Raw genomic sequence first — 23,435 nt, 5'->3', positions numbered from 1 at the left:
ACTCTTTCCTGCCCCCTCCCCCTTTATTGTCTTTCTTAGAAACAGAAGATGCTTGATTCATGGGTGTTTAATAGTCTTCCTTTGAAAGAAAAAACAGAGATTGGTTCTTTACATAAACCCCTGAGGAGCTACCACACTCTATACTGTAATTGGGAGGCAGACCAGTATGCCAATAGCCACTGCAGGGGTAACTTGGCCTCCACAGGCCAGTGTAGGAGTTGGCCAGACTCTGCTCAGTTATGTGCATGGCTTTATGTCCCATTTTCCCTTTTAGAGTCATCATACCCAAAAGGGTTTTTTCCCCCTATGCATTATAAGTGAGGAAAACCACTTTAGTATTACAGTTTTCTCTGTTGTTGGGAATTGGTATGATAGAAGCTTGTGTCCCCTTGAGGAGGAGCCACCTTAATGACAGAGAGTTAAGCCATGAAACTTTGATTTCGCAGGGGGAGAAGTAGGGTCAGGCCTTCTTGAGGTGGGTAAAAGAACTCTGAGGATAGTGCCGTGAAAACATACAGCTGAGTGGAATCACGTGTGGAGTTGAGAAGGCAGAAGGGAAGGGTAGAACTAACTGACAGAAACAAAGCACAGTGGACGTTTGAGCTACAGTTTTAAATATCCCTTAACTGGGAGCCATGTACCAGGTTAGATTCTGCTGGCACCCACCTTGATGCCAGATCAAGACCCTTAGACCCTGTGCCTCAGTTTCCTCATCTGGAAAACAGTGGAGTTGGACCAGATGATTTCCCAGGGTCTTCCTACTCTCCAAATGTGTGGGTTTTGATTTCTGAGCAGCACTTGACTCTAAGGAACAAAATCATTCTTATTATAATTTATAATTAGTTAATAACACTCATCCTGTAATTTAAGGTTGGGAGAGATGCTGCTATTCATGTGTGGGACACGCAGACTCTAAAATGTTTGTCACTGTTGAAAGGACAACATCAGAGAGGAGTGTGTGCGCTCGATTTTTCAGGTAAGCACCAGTTTGCCACTGGAGTCATTGACAGATGCTTCCATATTTACTTGGGGTTTGTTTAAAAAAAAAAAATCCTTTTATTTAGTTTAGTCCTGCTTGAAAGGAGGTAAGCCCTTCGTCTGTCAGCTACCCAGTCTTAGACTGAAAATCAGATGTGTGAATATGATCACACCTCCTTTCCTCATCTTCCCTCTCCCAACTCATTACCCAGAGCTCACACTGTGTTCTGCATTTGCTTGAGAGATTTGAAATCCAGAGCAGCTGTTACCATTGAAAGACTTAGTTGCAAATGTCTGGCAGTGACTCAGAACATCAGTTTCATCTCTCCAAATAAGTGGGAACACAGCACCTGTGATTTAAAATGTAAAGAACTAGAGCGAGGGGTGCAAATTCTCTGCAGAGGTCCACTTTACAACACTGGCGTTTTGGAAATAAAATTTCGTATTGAAAAAATAGAACTGAAGTTTTCATCTCCTTAATTTAAAATTTTAACACTGTGCTGTAAAAAAAAATACTAACTTATAAATATAATTTTCTTTAGAATAAAACCATTTCTTTATGCTAGAATTGAAGAATGAGGGCCTATCGCAAAAGGTGTTTTTAACCTAGAAATTTTTAATAACCCCAATGTAGATATTAGATCTGTAGAAAAATTTCTAAACTTTCTACAGAAAACTGATTCTGTAATTTCCTTTTTCTAAATTCCGTTCAAATGTTTAATATGTGCAATGTATAATATTGGTAGTTAAATTCCATTTCACAGCCCCAGTCTCTCTCTCATGTACCTCCATCTCTACTTTCCTTGTTCAGGCCCGAACTTCCTCTAGTCTGTGCATGGTGGTTATGCTGGTCTCTGATTCCATCCCCACTTTGTCCAATCCATCCTGCCCATTTCTGGAGTCTTCTGGAAGTGCAATTACATTGCTACCACATGGACTCCCCTTGGCTGGCTGACTGACTCAGGGCTGAGCCTGTTGTTGGACATTCATGGCCTTCTATGATCTGGCCTCAACCTTCCTTTGCAGTGTTTTCACCCACTAACCTACTCGTGCTCCTTTCCATCTACCTAACTGTAGAACCTAAATGCACTCCTGTCCTTCTTTTTGCCTGTGTTCCTTTGTTCATGCTGTTCCCATGTGTCTGTTCAAGTCCAACCATCCTTTAAGACCAAGCTCAAAGTTTTCTCCTCCATCCTTCCAGGGAGAAATGTCCTGTCCCTTCTTCTGTATCCCTTAGCCCATTTGTTGTCATTGCTCTTGTGGTACCTGTTAGAGTCTATGTGGTACAGTAGTTATGTGTCTTAGCAGCTCCTATGCCCTTCTCAGACAGTAAACTACTCATCTAGCCCATCTCTCTGTTCCCCACTGCACATGCTGTAGAGACACAGAAGCTACTCCAAAAACGTGAATGAATGAATGAAGTTTTGCTTAATGCTCTCTGTCTTGCCTTTCACTACTGCTACTAGGACTTCACATTGTAAACCATCTTTGGATGAAAGTTATCTTTATTCTCTGACCAATCACATGGTGCAGATTTGTGTGAGTGTGTCACACGCTTATTCTCATATGCTGTAAACTACTATACAAATCTGAGTTGTTACATCACTATTAGAAGTTATTCAATACTTTGGTTATTGAATTAGTAAAAATCAAAGCTAAGTTGTTCATACTCTACACTGGTGGGCATGTGAGGTACATAAGGCATGAGGAGCAAGGAAGAGAGAATTACTTGGCTACCACCTGCCAGCTGAAAGCCCAGATAATGCACCTGATAAACAGTGAATACAAAGTCCTAAACTTCCAGGAGTTTGATGTACATACAACTTTCATAAGTGTACCATGTATCCTTGATAAAGCAGTAAAATCTAAAATGAAACTATAATTTGAGTTCAAATAAGATTCTATTCCAAAGATGTGAATGGATTTCTGCTTTTCTTTTTTATTTTAATAGTTCTACCTGATGGCTGAACTGTGTTCTTTTCCTAAATTAACTTGCTAGCGGATACACATGTGTATACTTAATATAAAAATTATATTAATCAGTATGTTCTAGAAGAGTGGTAAGATACCCATTAAATAAAATAATAAAACCTAAATGTGTACTAGATTATGGAGACTCTCATATTCATATTGTCAGCAACTTTGCAAATTGACTCAATAATTCTAGTAGACAATTTGGCACTGTTTAACAAAAGCTATAATTCAAAATGACAAGTATGTGGACCATGTGTATTTCATACACATTTCTATGTATCAAGTTAAGAAAAAAAGTAGAACTCAAAGTATCTACTCACTGATTTCAACTGAAATGTGTGTATGTGTATTAATGTATAAACAGTGGCAGGAAATTTAGAATACTAGAAATAGAATTCAGTAATCATCAGATTATTTTTTCTAGTGAATTGATTAAATTTTTGGTTTTTAAATTTAGGAAAATCAGAAGAACCAACTCATGCTGAATACCTTTAGAGAAGAGATTAGAGGAATGTTGATCAAAAACATTGATTATGGGCTTCCCTGGTGGCGCAGTGCTTGAGAGTCCGCCTGCCGTTGCAGGAGACGCGGGTTCGTGCCCCGTTTCGGGGGGATCCCACATGCCGCTGAGCGGCTGGGCCCGTGAGCCGTGGCCGCTGAGCCTGCGCGTCCGGAGCCTGTGCTCCGCAAATGGGAGAGGCCACAACAGTGAGAGGCCCGCATAACGCAAGAAAAAAAAAAAAAAAAACAAAAAAAAACATTGATTATGAGGCAAGTTAGTAGCAATAAGCTGGTACCCAGTAACTTGATCTCTGCATTTCTGAGAGCTTCCGTCTCTTCTGGGCTTAGTAGTTTTATAAAAGGAAGATCGAGAAATTAGCTGCACTTAGAAATCTTCCCCTCGTAAGGCAGCCCCTTACGTCATAGCCCGGTATAGAGAAACCAGGCACTCTGGAAGAGGCCGAGAAGCTGATTCTGTCACTGCTTCTAATTCCCATTTTGGGCAAATAAAGAACTGCCCAGATATAAAATATTTTCTTCATAAAAAGGATATTTCAGTTCTAACAATACATTCTCTATTCCCCAGATAATAGTCACTAAGGAAGCGCCCATTTATGCAGCAAATGTGGGTTTTTTTGTTTTTGTTTTTTGTTTTTTGCGGTACGTGGGCCTCTCACTGCTGTGGCCTCTCCCGTTGCGGAGCACAGGCTCCAGACGCGCAGGCTCAGCGCGCAGGCTCATGGGCCCAGCCGCTCCGCGGCATGTGGGTTCTTCCCGGACTGGGTCACGAACCTGTGTCCCCTGCATCGGCAGGCAGACTCTCAACCACTGCACCACCAGGGAAGCCCTGAATGTGGTATTTTTGATTGTGGAAAATTATATTTTTGTCTCAGAGTTGAAATACGATGTTAATTTATAAATGGCAGAAAGGAAGCTAGGTGATAGTTTGAGAAGGCGCTAACATTAAGGATTATTCAGGAAGTAAGGAAGTATGTACTGTGTTTGATCCATCACCGTGTATGGTTACATGCAGATGAACTGTGGTCGATTGATCTTTGTGGCCTCTATGGCCCTACTGAAGGTGTGACCTGAAGCCTCTTTGGTTTAATTTATATTGATAGTAGTACCTTGTGTTATAATGATATAGCTTTAGTCTTAAACAGATGCCTGCACCACTTTATAGGCCAAGAATGTAGATACAGAGAGTCTGGTTGTATGGCTGCGGTAAAAGTCAGACAGTGGCAGATCCAGAGCGAGGACCCAGGTCTCCTGGCTCTCAAGTCCCGTGAGAAAGCCACCAGGCCTGGGGCCGTCAACTGGTGGAAGCTGTGCCGGCTGTGCTCTCCCTCTCGGTCCTCCTGCCCTTTCCTGCCCCTGCCCTCCACCAGGGCTGGTGTGAACTTTTAGCATGAGAGTCGTACCTGGACCACTCATTGTGCCCCCCTACTTCCTCACTCCTTCTACCCGATGGCCAGTGCCTCCAGCTGCCTCCACCCCCGCTCTCCAGTGTAAATGTGGTATGGGCATGGTGGTGCATAGAGGCTGCCACGTGCAACAGCACCCTCGTGAAAAGAGACCCCTGTCCTAGAACAGCCCTGAGTCAAACACTTTCGTGAGCAGGAGTATCTATCCCTTCTTTTTGGATGCTTGCAGTAAAGTGAGGAGTTCACGTCAGAATGCTGAAAGAGAAAATGATTTAGGTTTCCCAGTTTAACCATGTAAACAGGACCACCTACATTGGTTATTACCTAGCTGGTGGCCCCATCAGAGTGCCTCGGCGTATCTCCACACCCACCTGTCTCATACACGTCAGCTCATCTTGGGGGGTGTTTTGGAAACCTACCGATAATAGAAAGAAATTAGAGAAAGAGATTGTCATGGAAATACAAAGCCGGCAAATGATGTGAAAACTAGACAGCAGATAAGCAGTTATACCTAGGACTTTAGATTAATCTATTCTTGCCACTCTTCCAAAGCAAACAAAAAAGATGACATTTTAAATCAAAAACATTTCTAACAACATAACCCATACCTCTAAATTATGTCAACTAGAAAGAATGAATTTATATTGTGTCACTTAATTGAGCAACTCGTTGTGGATTTATTTTCACTGTGTGGGGAAAACAGACCCGTCTTTGCTTCTGTACTTGCAGTCAGGAAAGTGCTTCCACATGAACAGAAAACCAATTAGAAAGAGAAAGATTCAGATATAAATATTTTCTAGCCTAAATATCATCCTCATATTTTTAAAAACCTTCATTGAATAATACCGATTTCCACAAGGGCACATCTAAGACTAGTGTGATTTCATTGTGTCAGTTCCAAAAACCTATGCATTTTTTATGAGCCCTGAATACAGGACCAACTTGTAATTATCTGAGTAAGATATTTCTCTTTCTAATTTGCCCTTTACTGTTGACATTAAGCTCCTTAGAAGTATTTCTGGACTATGTCACAAAATATCCATAATTAATACATACTGTGACTGGAAAGATTTGAAAGAGCATTACCTAAACCCTAAAAATATGGTTGAAAATCAAAAACTCCGACTAAATGGTCAAGGAACAATGGATTTTCAAAGCTAAGATCAAGCCTCTGTGAGGGGAAACAAAAACAGAAAGAATTAAAGATAGCCACTTATATTTCCAAACTGTGTGGTATGTAGAAATTGCCCACACCTGCAGAATTCAAGAAAAAGTCACCATCCTGAAGAAGAGGTACGGTTGTTGAGGCACCTCTAGATTTGTTCTGCTGCTTCATTGTTACTCATAGTCACAAACTGGGGTAGAAAGGTGGTATAACTGGGAAGACAAGCTGCTGGGGCCTTGCAGAAATTCCAATAAAAAGAAGCAAAAAAAAAATCACCCTGAGGACTTCTTCAAAAGACATAAAATGTAAAAAAAAAAAACCCAAAAAACCTATCATTTAAAATGTGTGGATGTTTGCATTCTAAGAAAGACATACTAATATAGCTACGCAAAAAAAAAAGAGACACTGAATATCTGTGCAGTGTTTTTGATTAAAATTTTTATATAACAGAATATTCCCATTCCCTCTGCACCATCCGTAGGCATATTCCATTTTTATCTCCCAGTATCATCAGAATTCATTGAAAACCATCTCAGTACGAGGATCATGTTGGAAATGTGATACAAGTACTGTAAGTCTTAAATAAGAGTTTAGGATCTAAAAAGGGAGAGAGAACTCTCTAATAAAAATAAAATCGCCAAATACAGAGACATGCTAATATGGAAATATAACCAGGCCACACCAAGAGGTACAGGAAAAGTAATGTTGCTGGTAATGAATCGGAAGTCATCACCAGTCCCTTCTCCCAAATGCATGAAAAGACACGGGACACAGTTTAAAGCCTGGTAACTTTTAAGCATAAAGACGTATTGTGATTGAGAAGACACATTTGTTTATAGTACTCACCTGGCGGTGATTTAGGCCTTTGGCAAAGTGTTAATGTCTTCACCTACTGTAGTCTAGGAGCTTGAAAGGGTTAGTGTAACTTTCAAATCCTTGCCTCATACTTGGTGGTAGTAGAGGATTGGGGAGGATTTGGTTTGTTAAGCCAGGCTCTTACTCTCCTTTTTCCTCCAGAAAAGGAGCAGACTATGGTTCCCAGTTGGTCGGGAGAGGGTCTCTGGAACAAGTAAGGGCACCCAAGGGTTGGGCATTAGTTAACCAGCATTTGGGGACGGTCACCAGATATAGCAAATAAAAATACAGGAGGCCCAATTAAATTTGAATTTCAGATAAGCAACAAATAATTTCTTAGTACAAGTATGTCCCATGCAATATAAATGCTTGCAATATAACATTGCAAGGGACATAATTGTACTAGGAAATTATTCATTGCTTATCTGAAATTCCAATTTGACTAGGCTCCTTTATTTTCCCTGGCAATCCTAATTTGGCATCTACCCCAGGGCTGTCTTTGAAAATACCAGTTGAAACCCTGAGTGGGCTGTGGAGAAACGGTTTATCACACACTCATGTTTCTTTACCCTAAGACCATTGGCTGTGTGTCGCCAGAGAATACACCCTGCTAAACTGAGCTTTGGTGAGCTTGGCCACCCGTCTCCTAGCCCACTCCAGGCTAGGGAGAAACTGCTGACCTGAGATGCTTCTCCTGTGAAACTTTGTGAGGAGGCAGCAAAGGAAAGACTTACTGACTGTACCTCTTCTTCTGTCTTGAAATGAGAAAGCAAATTGACTATTTTGATTTCAAATTCATTTACATATCATATATATATTTTTTATTTTGGAAAACACCCTGTCCGAATTATAGTAATTATTGATAGTATTATAAATAATATTTAATACTAAGGGAAAATGTTCATCATATAACAAGTAAAAAAAAGAAGTAATAGTATGTTCACTATGATCCTGGTTTTGTCTTTTCAAAGCACGTTTAGGTAGAGAAACTGATAGGATATATATCAAATGTAGGCCTAGAAATTTGGATGATTTTTCAATTTCCTTTGTCCCTATCTTCTAAATGTCCTACAACAAGCATATTACATTTGAAATAGGGAAACTAAGACATTAAGATTTGTTTTTAATCATAAAATCATCTTTTGAAAGAATTTTCCAAGTTAGTTTCTGTAATGCTCTTATTTTGGAGGGTTGAACAGAACCAGTTTTTTTTTTTTTTAGAGCGCAATAGACTGAGTCACAAAGTTAAATGGCTCTTCTAGTAAATGTCATGAATTTGTCTGACACAAAATAAACAAGGTTTTGGTGACTTACCTGAGAAGCTCCTCCCAGCCCTGTGTCTCAGATTGCAATGTTGGATCAGCAATTTAATTCAGCAACAAGTTATTATACATTGAGAACCTCCACTATTAGTAGTTATGCATTTCATTTAGTGAGGTCCCCTTAGTGTATTATTCTCCTAACGTATTTGAGCCTAAATAATATTCTTAAGATCAATTTCTTGTTCCTCTTTACAGTATATAAAATGTTGTGGTTTTTCATTGAGAAATGAGTCATTTGACATTTGTGTTGTTTTCATACAGCCGATGGAAAATGTCTGGTGTCGGTTGGTTTAGACGATTTTCACAGTATTGTATTTTGGGACTGGAAAAAGGGAGAAAAGATAGCCACCACCAGGTAAGAAGCTGCCGAGGTCTTAACGGCATCCTGCCAATGATCACACTGCAGTAAAAGTTAATAGTTTGCATTTTCTGGTAAGATTTCATCTTCAAACTCAGATGAAGTTCACATAGAAAGCTTAACACCTAAGTAAAAACATATTGTAATATTTCATGGTGACAAACCTGACATAGAGGAATTAATGTTTCTTTCAGGCAATTGGAAAATTCTGAAATCCTTTCCAGAGAGTTATTCGTCACTTTGCTTTTAGTAATATATGCATTATCTATAACAAAGCTTCTTCCCAGCAGTAGGAAAGCAGCTTTCCTCAGACCTGTGCCTTGCCCCTTGTTTTTCCACTATCTTAGTATCTGGTGAAGGACTGTCAATATCACTGGAGTCAGAAGTTCCAGTTGTCATGAGGCTGCAGAATGCAGGAAAGGAGGTCCGGCGTGTGCACCTGCCACTCGCTTTCAAAGCAGGCAAATTGTTGCCCTAATCTCCCCATCTTATAAATAGACCTTCCAAGACCACCTGCTATTTATAGGCCACCTGTCCTCCCTTGCCCCAGCCTCCCTCCCTGCTGAATCAGCCCTAAGTCTGAACACTGCTTTCCACTCCTGCTTACATTGGTCTTAGCTGTTTGCCCGGCCATAGTCAGAGGTCAAAATAGTTGGCCGCCAAGGCCCAGCAATACAATTTGTTGCCCAAGGCATGTTATCAGTTTATCTCTCTACTGGTTCTTCCCTGCGTAAACCAACTTCCTTTTTATCTGGCACCATAAAATCATTTTTAAGTTAATGACTTTGAAGCCCAGTATTCACTTTTTAAATTGATATTTTAAATTATATAGGAAAAAAGTGTTTTTTGGCAATTTGATTTAATGAATGAAGACCTATAGATTGCTGTAGACTCAGAGGAGGAGCAAATGGAGCCTTGAGGGCTCCAGCTGACCGTCTTAGCAGAGAAAGAGGAGCTTTTCTGATGACTGCTACTGAGATGGAATTCTTGGCAGCAAATGACAGCTCATAAATCCGCCTACCCAAGCGGTTTTTCTTTTGCTCTCTCTAGTATTCCTCACGGATATATCACTCCCCGCTAATACTCAGATTCAGCTTCTAATCACAAGTCTGCTTTCCTCCTAGATTAATGTATTGAATTTTACTTTAGTATTTCTGATAACATATCATCTGCATTACAGATAATCTCTGGCAAAGCACACGTCTGCATTTCAAAAGCAACAGAAACACAATTTTCCTGCTAGAAAACCCTCTGTAAATGTGGGTAGCTCACCTGTTATATATCAGAAACAGTAATAGAAATGGAAGAAAGAAATATTTATTAATATTTTAGAAGTATATATTTGATATGTTTGGTAGTGTTACTTCTATTTAATTAACACAAAGTGACTTAACACCATTATGTTAATAATACATTTTATTTTTAGAATTGTTCCCAAGCCATATGTCACATTCCCCTAACAGGACACCTGCAGAGTTGTCTTCAGAGACCAATTCTGCAATTGTAACATTCACCATTGCTCTATCCAAAGAGTATCAGAGATTGTTAAAGTTCTTTGGATGAATACTAGATTTTTAAATCATAAATAATATTTACACAATATTATCAATCATAAATATTTATGTAAATAAGTAACCAAACAAAATTCTATTTATGGCCTGAGATTAAGGTGCTTAAGTAGATAGAAACTTTAAAAACAGGGGCATGAAAGAAGTGACAAAGAAAAAGGAGTAATACTTTACCAGTGGGACCTTACTGTCTTCTGGGAGTCAGTGTAGCTCCTCCAAGGGTCTAATTTACTCTCAGAAGATGGCTGATTCAGTGACACCCCTCACTCTGCACTTCTGTGTCTCAGTCATGGCCTGCATCACCACTAGCAAGGCTTAACAACAAACCTGCTTCCCGCAGGTCGTGGGTTCTTGCAGGTAATGTTCTGCAGTAACACCCATCACCCAGGATGTGAGATTTCCCCATGGAGGGAGGGGCACAGTCAATGGCTGTGATGGCATCACCGGCAGTACCGCTGCTGCCCAAGACTAACGTGGACCCCCTGCACTCAAAAGCCGCCCTTCAGTTGGGAACATGTTGAAGTGAACCTATGTTTTTATCAGCTCAGAGAAATTAGAGAAGTTTGGAATTGGCCCATAAAGATCTTATTACAAGATCTTGATGAGACTTGATCCAATCTCTTTGCACAGTTTTTTTTGATCTTTGCTAATTTTCATGAATGACTTCAGTTCCCTCCATTACAAATGAATTTTTTAGTCTCTTTTTCCTTTTAAAGATTGTTCAGATTTTAGTCTAATATACAAGTAACCTATGTAATAACCAAGAGTAATCTCTTAAGGGCAGTAGTGAAATAGCCTGATATCAGCGTCAATCAGGGCAGAACAGTGAGGTAATCAGTCAGGCACCTCTATGTCCCTTTATTTAGATTTCCATCACTCCAGTAACATGACTGGGGGGCAATGGCTAATTATTATTGACAAGCTTCATCTCAGAAGTTTGAACAATGGGGATATTAAGCAAAAGGTACAGTTATCAAGGTGCATAACATTACTTCAATGTTAATGAGAAATAGTTGTACTACTGAAAAGCTTAGGGACAAAATATGGGCCCGCATGGAGCAGGTACATAGACCTTCAGCGTATGTGTTAGCTCCACTGCTTGTTCTATTTTAGGTCCCTACCCTTAGATACATTTAGTGAATGTGATCAGGTCTCCTGCATACCAAATTGAGATCTTTCTCACTTTCCTTTTTAAATTTTTCCTCTGTTTTCAAAATAATACATGATTATTAAAAAGTTAGAAAGCACAGAAAATCACCACAAAGAAAATGAAAATGATTCATAATTCCACTACCCAGACATAGCCATGGCTAACATTTTAGCATATGTTCTCTGGTATATATTCTGCTAATATTTTTATCCATTTTTATTCATATGTGGGGTATTATGCATACTGCTCTGTAACTTGCTTTTTTTTTTTTTTTTCACTCACCAGTGTATCATTTTCCTTTCTTCTTCTCAATGTTACCTGGCTTATTCTATGTTATTCTGTATTGTAAGCCATTTTAAATCTTTTTTAGAACTGGGGTATAAATCAAGCATTCATTCAGTCTTCCACTTGTGGGCTACCTTCACAAAAAAGGAGAAAACCAAATCACATACACTGAGACTGGGCCTCTATGCAAATGAGAGGGTTTTGAATAGAAGATTGGGAAACCAACTCACGTGGTGTGCAGCTGCCCTTGGCTTCTAGAAGAGGAGCATTCCTTCCCTTTTCCCCTGTACTTGCTGATAGGGTTTAAAATGTAGCCCTACGTGGTGAATTACCTCTGACTCAGGTCATAGGAATCGTCCTGTATTAGGGCAGCAGTGTGGACTCTCCTACATTTTTATTCCATCAGGGTAGGACCTGAAACTCTTTTCATTTTGTTTTTCTTACACACACAGTTGTAGGCAACTTCTCTACAAATTTAACAAGCGTCTAAAGGGAAAAATAACAGAGGTATTCAAAGAATGTTCTTTATTTAGGTGTTGACATTAACTATAAACATTTACGTGGCATCACTAGTCAGTTTAGAATTTTAGCTACAAGAGAAACAACATTGGTGTTTTTATGACACCAAGAAATGAGGTGAAAACTAAAGTGTGCTCTCAAAAAAGACTTTTCCAACCATCTAATTGTTTGACCTTGTATAGACACTAGCAAACAAAACAATGCTCTTTTCTATGTAGGGGATGTAATTTGTGATATCTGTTCTCAATTTTCATTTCACTTTTCTCTAGCGTCTTCTCTCTAAAGTTTATATTAATGATTTAGGAGCTGTGGGGATTTTCCTCCAATCAAGAAATCTTTGGATGTTTAATCTTTCTTATGGTTATCTGGTTCACTTCTCCTCTTTATGTTAAGCACATTTTCTCTTCTCTTTTATCTAAACCTTTTTCTCACTGTCCTAATTGTTCCTGATACTTTCAGTGGACCTGGTGTCCAAGCTTCACTTTTGACTTTCAAAGAAACAAAGAGAGAAAGTTCAAAAATCAGTTTCTCCTCCTTTCCCTGCCTTTCACTGTAAGGCCTACATAATACATATGGAGAGGCTCTGTTCTTTCTTTACTTTTCTTTTAACTTTTTATTATGGAAATTTTAAAAGTTACACACAAACGGAGGAAATAGCATAAAGAACTCCCTTATACCCATCACCCAGCTGCAACATCCTACAAATGATACAAAGCTCTTCCCCCTCCCCTCATTTTTTACTTTTACTTTCTTTTTTGCTATAAAATTTTAAAGAAAACTCAAGACATTGTGTCACTTGACCAGTATGTACTTCATTAGGCATTTCTAACTGAAAAGACTTATTTTTAAAAACCACCATTCCATTATCACAACTAACTAAAGCAACAGTAATTTCTTTCTTTAATTTATTACTCTATTTAAAATCAAACATATCTGACTGTTTCAAAAATGAGAGTTGGTTTGTTCAAATCTGCATCCAAACAGGGCCCATGTATTACATTTGACTGTCATCTCCCTTAAGCCTCTTTTATTTTATAGCAGTCCCCCTCCCACCTTATTCTTGCCATGGATGCATTTGAGAAACCGGGTCATTTGACCTATAGAATGTGTCACATTCTAAACTTGACTGGGTCTTCATGAAAGCATATCAAGCATTTCCCTGTATTTCCTATAAATGGTAGTTAGATCAATAGGCTTGATTAGATTCACATTCAGCTTTTTTCCCTTAATACTAGTATTATTGATAAATCATATACCATACAATTCACGCATTTTAAAGTGTACAGTTCAGTCACTTTGTAGTGTATACAGATGTCAACTTATAATGCTGTACACTTGAAACTTATATAATAAAAATAAATGAATAAAGTGCATAATTTAATTTTTTTTAGCATATTTATAGAGTTGTGCAATCATTAACACTATCTAATTTCAGAACACTTTCACCACCCCAAAAAGAAATCCCATACTCATTAGCACTAATCTACTTTCAGTCTCTCTGGATCTTTGTATTCTGGACATTTCGTATAAATGGAATCACATGAGGTCCTTTGTGACTGGCTTCTTTCATGTAGCATAATATTGGGTGGGCCAAAATGTTCGTTCGGATTTTTCCGTAAGATGGCTCTAGTAGCACTTAGTTGTCTTTAACTTCATTCGAAGCAATTTTGTTAGATTGTATGTGACAGCTGTCATATCAGCGTGCATTTTAAAAGACTTATCAAAATTGGTGAATTTTTGTGTAGCCATTTTAATATTGAAGATGAAAGAAAACAACATTTTTGGCACATTATGCTTTATTATTTCAAGAAAGGTAAAAACGGGACCGAAATGCCAAAAAAGATTTGTGCAGTATATGGAGAAGGTGCTGTGACTGATCAAATGTGTCAAAAGTGGTTTGCGAAGTTTCATGCTGGAGATTTCTCACTGGACGTTGCTCCACGGTCGGGTAGACCAGTTGAAGTCGATAGCGATCAAATTGAGACATTAGTTGAGAACAATCAACGTTATACCACGCGGGAGATAGCTGACATACTCAAAATATCCAAATCAAGTGTTGAAAATCATTTGCACCAGCTTGGTTTTGTGAATCGCTTTGATGTTTGGGTTCCACATAAGCTAAGCGAAAAAAGCCTTCTAGACCATATTTCCGCATGTGAGTCTCTACCTAAACGTAATGAACACGTTCTGTTTTTTAAAACAAATTGTGACAGGTGATGAAAAGTGGATACTGTACAATAATGTGGAATGGAAGAGATCATGGGGCAAGCAAAATGAACCACCACCAACCACACCAAAGGCCAGTCTCCATCCAAAGAAGGTGATATTGTGTATATGGTGGGATTGGAAGGGAGCTCCTTCTGGAAAAGCAAACAATTAATTCCAACAAGTACTGCTCCCAATTAGACCAACGGAAAGCAGCACTCGACGAAAAGCATCCAGAATTAGTCAACAGAAAAACGCATGTTTCTTTGATGACCAGGCAAAAACTGTTACAGTTTGGCTGGGAAGTTCCAATTTGTTCGCCATATTCACCAGACGTTGCCCCCTCGGATTTCTATTTACTTAGATCTTTACAAACTTCTCTTAATGGAAAAAATTTCAAATCCCTGGAAAACTGTAAAAGACACTTGGAACATTTCTTTGCTCAAAATGATAAAAAGTTTTGGGAAGATGGAATTATGACGTTGCCTGAAAAATGGCAGAAGGTAGTGGAACAAAAGGATTGTTCAATAAAGTTCTTGGTGAAAATGAAGAATGTGTCTTTTATTTTTACTTAAAAACCGAAGGCACTTTTTGGCCAGCCCAATATTTGAAGTTTCATCTGTGTCATAAGAAGGATCAGTATTTCATTCCTTTTTATTGTGTGGATCCTACCATGCTTCATTTATCTGTTCATCAGTTGATGGATAGTTGGGTTGTTTCCTCCTTTTGACTATTATGAATAATGCTGCTGTGAACATTTGTGTGCAAGGTTTTAAGTAAACATGTTTAATGTCTCTTAGGTATATACCTAGGAGTAGAATTGCTGGGTCATATAGTAACTTAGTATTTAACATTTTGAGGCACTGCCAAAATACATTTCAAACTGGGTGCACTATTTTTTTCCTTTAATTTTTATTTATTTATTTTTGGCTGAGTTGGGTCTTCGTTTCTGTGCGAGGGCTTTCTCTAGTTGCGGCGAGCGGGAGCCACTCTTCATCACGGTGCACGGGCCTCTCACTGTCGCGGCCTCTCTTGTTGTGGAGCACAGGCTTCAGATGCGCAGGCTCAGTAGTTGTGGCTCACGGGCCCAGTTGCCCCACGGCATGTGGGATCTTCCCGGACCAGGGCTCGAACCCATGTCCCCTGCATTGGCAGGCGGATTCTTAACCACTGCACCACCAGGGAAGCCCGGGTGCACTATTTTTCATTCCCACCAGCAAGGAATGAACATTCCAATTTCTCCACATACTTGCCAACACCTGTTATTGTCTGTCACTTCATTATAGCCATCCTAGTAGATATGAAGTGATATCTTATTAAGGTTTTGGTTTTCATTTCCCCAGTGGCTAACGATACTGAGCATCTTTTCATGTGTTTACTGGCCATTTGTATAACTTCTTTGTAGAAATGTCTATTTAGATATCAGTATTTTGCTCATTTTTAACAGGGTTGTCTTTTTATTATTGAGTTATAAGGGTTTCTAAAAATTTATTCTGAATATAAGCCCCTTATCAGATACATGATTTGCAGATATTTTCTCCTAAGTTCAGTTTTTTAGTCAAGAGTACCTAGTATGTACTTCATGTTTCACTCTATCAGAAGGAACATAATCAGTGGCATACCAGATGGTAGGGGCAGTGGGAGCAGTACTTGACAGGTGCAAGCAATAGGGCTTCTGTTATCTGTAGGAATTTTTTAAAGAATAAGAAAACCAACTAAAAGCCAATCTGCTTTTTATTACTGTCCTGAGCCAGCAATTCTAAACAATGTCAGGGATGGAATTCCTCTTTCTCAGGAATTCCGGTCCACCCCATGGTGTTACACTGCCCCAAACGTCTGGTTCTCCTACTCTTAGTAATACTCAGCTCCATTGTGGGTTCTGGTACTATCAGCCTCATCCTTCCATTGAAAGCTTCCCATCAATGTACTGTCTAATGGTTGTAGCATCCATTTACAACTGTGGGCTGAATTGATTATTTAATTAGGGATTGAAAATGATAATTTTCTAATTCTATTATTCTTCATATTAGCTAGAATTCTCCTATAAATAAGAGTTTTCTCTCATGAACCACTTGGTTTCTCTGAAATACAATTCACACAGGAAGTAGCCCTTTAAATATTAGGGACTAATAATATTTGTTGTCTATAACTTGCAGATATTTCCCCTAGTTTGTCATTTGTCTTTTGAGTTTGATATGATGTTTTTCATCATGCAAAGGCTTTTATTTTTATGTGGTCAAATTTATCAGTCTTTACCACTTCAAGATTTTGAGACCAATTAAGGAAAGTGTTCCCTGTCCTCTGGTTAAAAGGAAATCACTTGTGATTTCTTCTAATCTGCTATGGCTTCATCTTTACATTTAGATCTCTAAACCATTTGGAATTTGTCCCAGTATCTATTATGAGGAACAGATTCAATTTTATCCTTTCTCCATATGGCTATCAAGGTGTTCCAAACACCATTTTCCTTTTCCCTTTTATATAGACTATTTTTTAGAACAGGTTTAAGTTCACAGCAGAATTGAGCAAAAAATACAGAGTTCCTGTATACCCACTCTCCCAACCACCTTCAAATCCCCACCTGGCACCAGAGTGGTATATTTGTTATAATAGATGAAGCTACATTGACACATCATTATCACCCAAAGTCCACAGTTTACATTAAGGTTCACTCTTGGTGTTGCACATTCTGTGAGTTTTGACAAGTGTATAATGACATGTATCCACCATTATAGTATCATGTAGAATGGTTTCACTATTCACTGCCCTAAAAACCCTTGTGTTCTGGCTGTTTGTCCCTCCCTCCCCTCTGTCCTGGAAACCACTAATCTTTTTACTGTCTCCATAGTTCTGCCTTTTCCAGAATGTCATTTAGTTGGAATTATACAGCATGTAGCCTTTTCAGATTGTCTTCCTTCACTTAGTAATATCCATTTAAAGTTCGTCCATGTCTCTTCATGGCTTTATAGCTCATTTCTTTTTTTCACTGAATAATACTCCGTTGTCTGGATGTACCAGTTTTTTTAATCCATTCACCTACTGAAGAACATCTTGGTTGCTTCCAAGTTTTGGCAATTATGATTAAAGCTGCTGTAAGCATCTATGTGCAGGTTTTTGTGTGGACGTAAGTTTTCAACTCCTTTGGATAAATATCAGGGAACATGATTGCTGGATCTTATGGTAAGAACATGTTTAGTTTTGTTAGAAACTGCCATAATGGCTTCCAAAGTCGCTGTACTATCTTGCATTCCCACCAGCAATGAATGAGAATTCCTGTTGCTCCACATCCTTGCCAGCATTTGGTAACATACACCATTTATTTTTAGTATTAATTTTTCCCCCATTGATTTGAGACCTGTCTGTATTACCTGCTACATTTAAATATTGGGTCTCTTTCTAGATTTTCTATTTTGCCATTGGTTTGTCAGTCACTTTGTGTACCACACTGTTTTAATCATGAAGGCTTTATAAATTGTTTTAATATCTAGGAGAGCTACTCTTCCCACTTTGCTTTTCTTTTTCAGACTTTTCCTGGCCATTACTGCTGTTTTATTCTTCCATAAGAACTTTAAAATCAAGGTGTCTAACTCCAGATTAAAGAACAGACACTAAATGCTCTTTTTTATTGGAATCAAGTTGAATTTATAAGCAAAGCTAGGAGAATTAACATCTTTATTATTGAGTTTTCAAACCCAAGAACATGGAATGTGTTTCCATTTTTTTAAGTCTACTTTTCTATCTTACAAATATGGGGTGTTTTTTGGTTGTTGTACTCATTTGCATATAGTGCACAGTTCTTGTTAAATTTATGCCTTGATATTTTTATTGTTTATAGAGTCCTTTCTTCCAGTATATTTTTCAACTGGATATTGTATATATTAAGGTTATTGATTCTGTATTTAATTTTATATACTGCAACTTTCCTAAATTATCTTATTTGTAGTTATTTTTACGTTATTTTCTTTTGAGTTTTTTAGACATATAATTATTATCATTTGCAAAAAGAAATAGTTTTACCTCTTCCATTCCAGCTGCTGTGCCTTTAATTTTTTTAGACCTCGTCTAATTGCATTAGGTAATATGTTCAGTACAACGTTAAATGGTAGTGGTGATAGTCTTGTTCCTGACTTTATTGGGAATAACATTAAGTGAGAATCTGACTTTCGAGTTCACAGACACACACACAGACACACCATGAATAAGGTACTGTTCCAGCACATTCTGTTTTCAAAAAAAGGATAATGGCACACAACATCTGAAGAGCCAGTCTGTGTATAATTGGTCTTGAATGAATCTGGGTTTCTCAGTGAGAGTCAAGAACTTCAGGGAAATATAAAAGTCTAAGAGATAGCTCTAAAACATCCATTAATTCCTACTTTATTGAGTGTTAGTTGAGTACTTTTTTAATCACAAGTGACTGTTAGATTTTTTTTGTGAAATGCCTTTTTGGCATCTGTGAAAATAACATAATTTTTCTCATGTATTAATATGATGTATTATTTGATTCCTTAATAATTAACCACCCTGCATTTGGTCATAATGTACTGTTTTTTAAATATGTTGTTGGATTCTCTTTGCTAGTATTTTATTTAAGATTTTTGTATCTGTATTCATAAGGGAGACTAGTCAGTCATGTTCTTTATGTTAATTGCTTTTCTTTTACATAATGAAAGTTAGGTCCTAGTATACAAGAGAAAACCATCAAATAGTCCATTAAGACCAGTAAATCCTTAGATTCTAATGTGATTACTTTATACTCTAAACCAGAAATTTCCCTGGCACTGTGGAATGCTGGTCTACAGCTCCAGCCTACAGTCAGTCCTCACTTTTATATTTGTCCTTCTGCCTCTTGGGTTATAAACTTATGTTTCTAAATGCACAGCCTCCTTGAGTGCCTTAAATCGATAGACCACAGCCTTTCTCTCTCCATGGATGTGAGCCAGGGGCTTCGCCTTCTTGTGAATACATTTCTAGCTAAAACTCTGTTTAACCCCAAGTTATGCCTTCCCCAGCAAGAACATTACATTTGAAGCTTCTCACTAATACTTTTACAGTATCTTCTCCCTCCTCTTATACAAGACCTCTGTATCCCAAGATTTACAATTCTATAGTTGTGGCATTAATTTTATCTTATGGAGACATTCTGATCCATTTAAAATATTTCATTAATTTGTTTAAATCATAATTAAGTAGCTTTTGATAACAATGGTAGGGTAAGAAGAAAGGGCTCAAACATGCGAAGAAAAGCCAAAACTCATTATTTTAGTGTAGACCCCGTGTGTATTTTAAATCGTCTTCTAATTTACTTGTCCTATTAGATGTGTGTGATGAAAGTTAGACTAAATGCATGCTTTTAATAAAACCTCTAGCAGTGCTGTCATCAAAACTGGAATTTTCCCCCTTTTGTCTCTTACAGAGGACATAAAGATAAGATATTTGTGGTAAAGTGTAACCCACACCATGTTGACAGACTGGTCACGGTTGGGATCAAGCACATCAAATTCTGGCAACAAGCAGGTACTATTGTTAGGGTTTATCCTTTATGTGGTTGAAAGTTTTACTCCAGCTGGGGAAAAAAAAACAACCAACACCACTACCTAGCCTGTCTCTGCAATCTAAAATTAAAGTATGCCTAAAAGATGTTTGCTCCCAAGTAATGTTTGAGCTGTGAAGCTTAGAACACTGTATATGATGCCATGCATATTCATCAATATCTAGAAAGCTTTGGGAACTGTTCTGCTGTGAAAATAATTATTTTTATATTCAGTCATCAGTTCTGAAAGCAGTGATTATGTTGGACTACTGAGCAGGAAATAATCACTTTAGTTGGGTGAATACAATTTTCAATATTTTGAGGGTTCTTTTATTTATAACTGCATTTAGCACATGAATTAAATATGACACACAGTACACACAGTAAGTGGTCAAAATAAACACTTGTGGTTTATAATGCTGATAATAAGGATGAGTAAATAAGCAGAACAAAACATGGAAAGATATCTTGTTTTTCTCACTAATAGGTCAGACCTTTCATTGGGACTGTTTCTGAATTCTTAGTATCAACTTTGGTACGAAGCCCAATATTTTACTGGGCAAAACATAAATAAGCTACTGTTCCAGTGCCTTCTGATTTTGAAGAAAGGGTCATGGCACCCACCATGTCTGGAGAGCCAGCCTGCCTACAGTTGTCTGGAATGAGTCTGGGTTTCTCAGAGCTAATAAGAAAGTACAGGGAAATGTGAACATTTAAGAAACAAATCTGATGTACTTCTCCTACACAGTGATTCGTTTTTCTCACCCCAAAGTCACTGTGATAAAAATCGAGGCAAAACATACATAAAACATGTTTACATTTTACATTACAGCCACTGCTGTTTTCACTTGCTTTGGTCAGCCTTCAGGAAGACTTGCCTGGCTCCCCAGGGCACTCAGTCACCCCTTTCTCTGGCTGGCACGGAACTTGCGCTGAACCTTGGTTAGAGATGTATATCACGTTCTCTCCCCAACCAGACCTTCAGTTCCTGAAGGCAGGAACTCTTCCTTTTCACCTTTATACCCCAGTGTCAACCACTGTGCCCGCCACAAAGTAGGGATTCAACAGGCGCTGAATTAATGCGTGAAGGAGAAAACCTTTTATAATGTTTTTGTTATGATGTTTTCTGCCATTTTAATACAGCTTTATGTAGACACATAATGTAGACACACTGGGTTTTTCACTGAAGATAGTCATTCTAAATGTCCATAGAAGGTGTCAATTTTTCAAAAAGTAATAAATACTCTTGGTCCATTCCAGGTGGGGGCTTCACCTCTAAAAGAGGAATTTTTGGAAGTGTTGGAAAGTTAGAAACAATGATGTGCGTTTCTTATGGGCGAATGGAAGATCTGGTGTACTCAGGAGCAGCTACTGGAGATATTTTTATTTGGAAGGAGATTCTCCTACTAAGGACAGTGAAAGCTCATGACGGGCCCGTGTTTGCTATGTATGCGTTGGATAAGGTATAGTCTATTTTCCTCACTAGCTTTCTAAAAGTTTAAGTTAGGCTTAGGAAGGTCCACACCAGGAGGATACCTGTGTGTAAAAACGGTACCCTCTGGATTAGGAAGTAGTTGTCATGAATGGAGAGGAGCACAAATGGTCTTTAAATTTCTCTTTTGTTTATAATTATTTCTTTACGTGCAACTTCTCTCTTCTGTTTTCACACTTTTTCTTCCTGGCTGTCACTCCTAAGAACTCCTTAAGAAGTGTTGGGATAAATGCAGACACGCGGTAGCAAGAGAGTCCTGAGAAATATTTCAACACAGTCTTCCACCTCGGTGGCACAATGAGCAGAGACCTGGAAGTGCCTGGTGTTTGGATTATTGTCCCTCCCATCAGTATGACCTGAAGTTACGTTGATAACCAGCTTGTTCCTGTGTAGACAGGCTCAGTTTTAACAAGCGTGTCAGAGTGAAGTCTTTTCACTGGCTGTGTTAGTCCTCCAGAGAAACCGAACCAGTAGGATGTAGATATAGACAGAGATATACACATAAGTATACATGTACAAAAAGGAGATTTATTATAAGGAGTTGTCTCATGGAGTTATGGAGGCTGAGAAGTCCCACTTAAGCCATCTGCAAGCTGGAGACCCAGAAAAACCGATGGTGTAATTCAGTTCAAGCCCAAAGGCCTGAGAACCAGGGGAGCCAATGGTGTAAATCCCAGTCCGAGGGTGGGAAAAGATAAGATGTCCCAGCTCAATCAGCGAGACAGGAAAAAGGAGGGTGATTTTGTCCTTCCTCTACCTTTTGTTCTGTTCAAGCTCTCAATGAATTTGATGATGTCCATCTACATTGGGGAAGGCAGTTTTCTGACTCTAGCAATTCAAATACTGATCTTATCGAGAAACACCCTCACAGACACACACAGGAATCATATTTAATCTGGGCACCCTGTGGCCAGTCAGTTGACACATAAAACTAACCATCACACCAGCTGTATTTCTACTCAAGCTCATCTTTGTCCTGATCTGTCCCCTGCCTTGCAGTGTTGTTTTAAATAAAGATCACACTTGGGAATTCCCCAGTAGTCCAGCGGTTAGGACTCCCCGCTTCCACTGCAGGGGGCACGGGTTCGATCCCTGGTTGGGAAACTAAGATCCTGCATGCCTCGAGGCACGGCAAAAAAAATAAATAGATCACACTTACCTTCAGTGCCCTTAAAACACTTTCTTCAATCAATTTGCCAGAAAATTTCAATTTTTTGTTCACTGCTAGTTTGCTGATGGTACCAGTTTATGTGTGCTCTCTGACCTCCAAATAGTCTAAGCCACCTAATACACCTTATTAAGCTAAGCCTCATTTTGCATTTACCTGTTCCCAGGTAAATATGCTGATCCTGCTATGGAAGTAGGTTCTTGTTAGATATGCAACTACAATGGCTGTTTTAGTGGTTAAGATGTTTTTCACTAGCAAATTTGTTTTTGATTAAACTTCAAGTTTTAGAAAAGATTAAAGCAGAATGCAGAGTTTTTTGTAGACTCAGAAGTTGATGTGATATAACTTTTTTAAACTCTTTTATTGCTTGGTAACTTAAGCTGAAAAATCATGGGAAATGTCAGGGATATCACATTATACTATACTGCATTTAAATTTAATTTGGAGAGTGAATGTCCCCAGGTTCACAATCTATAATAAGGATAAATAAGGATATTTAATGTAATAAAATATTATTTCCTTGTGAACTTCATTGAAATGAAGTACATTAGAAGTTCCTGAAAAGACAGAATGAATTACTCAGTATTTTTCTTTAAAAAAAAAAAAACAACAGCTTTTTAAAGAACAGTTTGTATATATAAGTTGCCAAAAAGGAAAACTAATAAAGCCAAGAAATCATTAGCTTAGAACAAGAGTAAAAATCATCATCTAGCAAAAAATACCCAATATGTTAAACTTCTTACTTTCCAGGTTTTGTAAAAATTCATCTGGATTTTAATTATTGTGGAAATTATTGTGTATTGAACAAAATAGCAGGACAGTTTTGTTATGTGAAATACATAAGTTACTCTTAATAATAAATAATGATGTTTTTCCTGGACGTAAATATTTAAAAATATTTAGCAGTCATTTTTAATTGTGATGTTAATTCCGGTTCA

At 38.2% G+C, this 23,435-nt stretch overlaps 1 protein-coding gene across 1 annotated transcript in view; it reads left to right on the top strand.

Moving 5' to 3' along the window:
* Positions 1–23,435, top strand: part of EML6 (EMAP like 6) — a 325,099-nt gene that overhangs the window by 211,102 nt on the left and 90,562 nt on the right. The window contains exons 15-18 of the mRNA XM_007465682.1: positions 871–976; positions 8,481–8,574; positions 19,721–19,821; positions 21,098–21,300. Of these exons, the coding sequence (XP_007465744.1) occupies positions 871–976; positions 8,481–8,574; positions 19,721–19,821; positions 21,098–21,300 (504 nt within the window). The remainder of the gene's footprint in view (positions 1–870; positions 977–8,480; positions 8,575–19,720; positions 19,822–21,097; positions 21,301–23,435) is intronic.

The sequence above is a fragment of the Lipotes vexillifer genome, unplaced genomic scaffold, assembly GCF_000442215.2.
Source record: "Lipotes vexillifer unplaced genomic scaffold, Lipotes_vexillifer_v1.1 scaffold77, whole genome shotgun sequence".
Classification (NCBI taxonomy): domain Eukaryota; kingdom Metazoa; phylum Chordata; class Mammalia; order Artiodactyla; family Lipotidae; genus Lipotes; species Lipotes vexillifer.
This window is presented reverse-complemented; position numbering and strand designations above follow the sequence as displayed.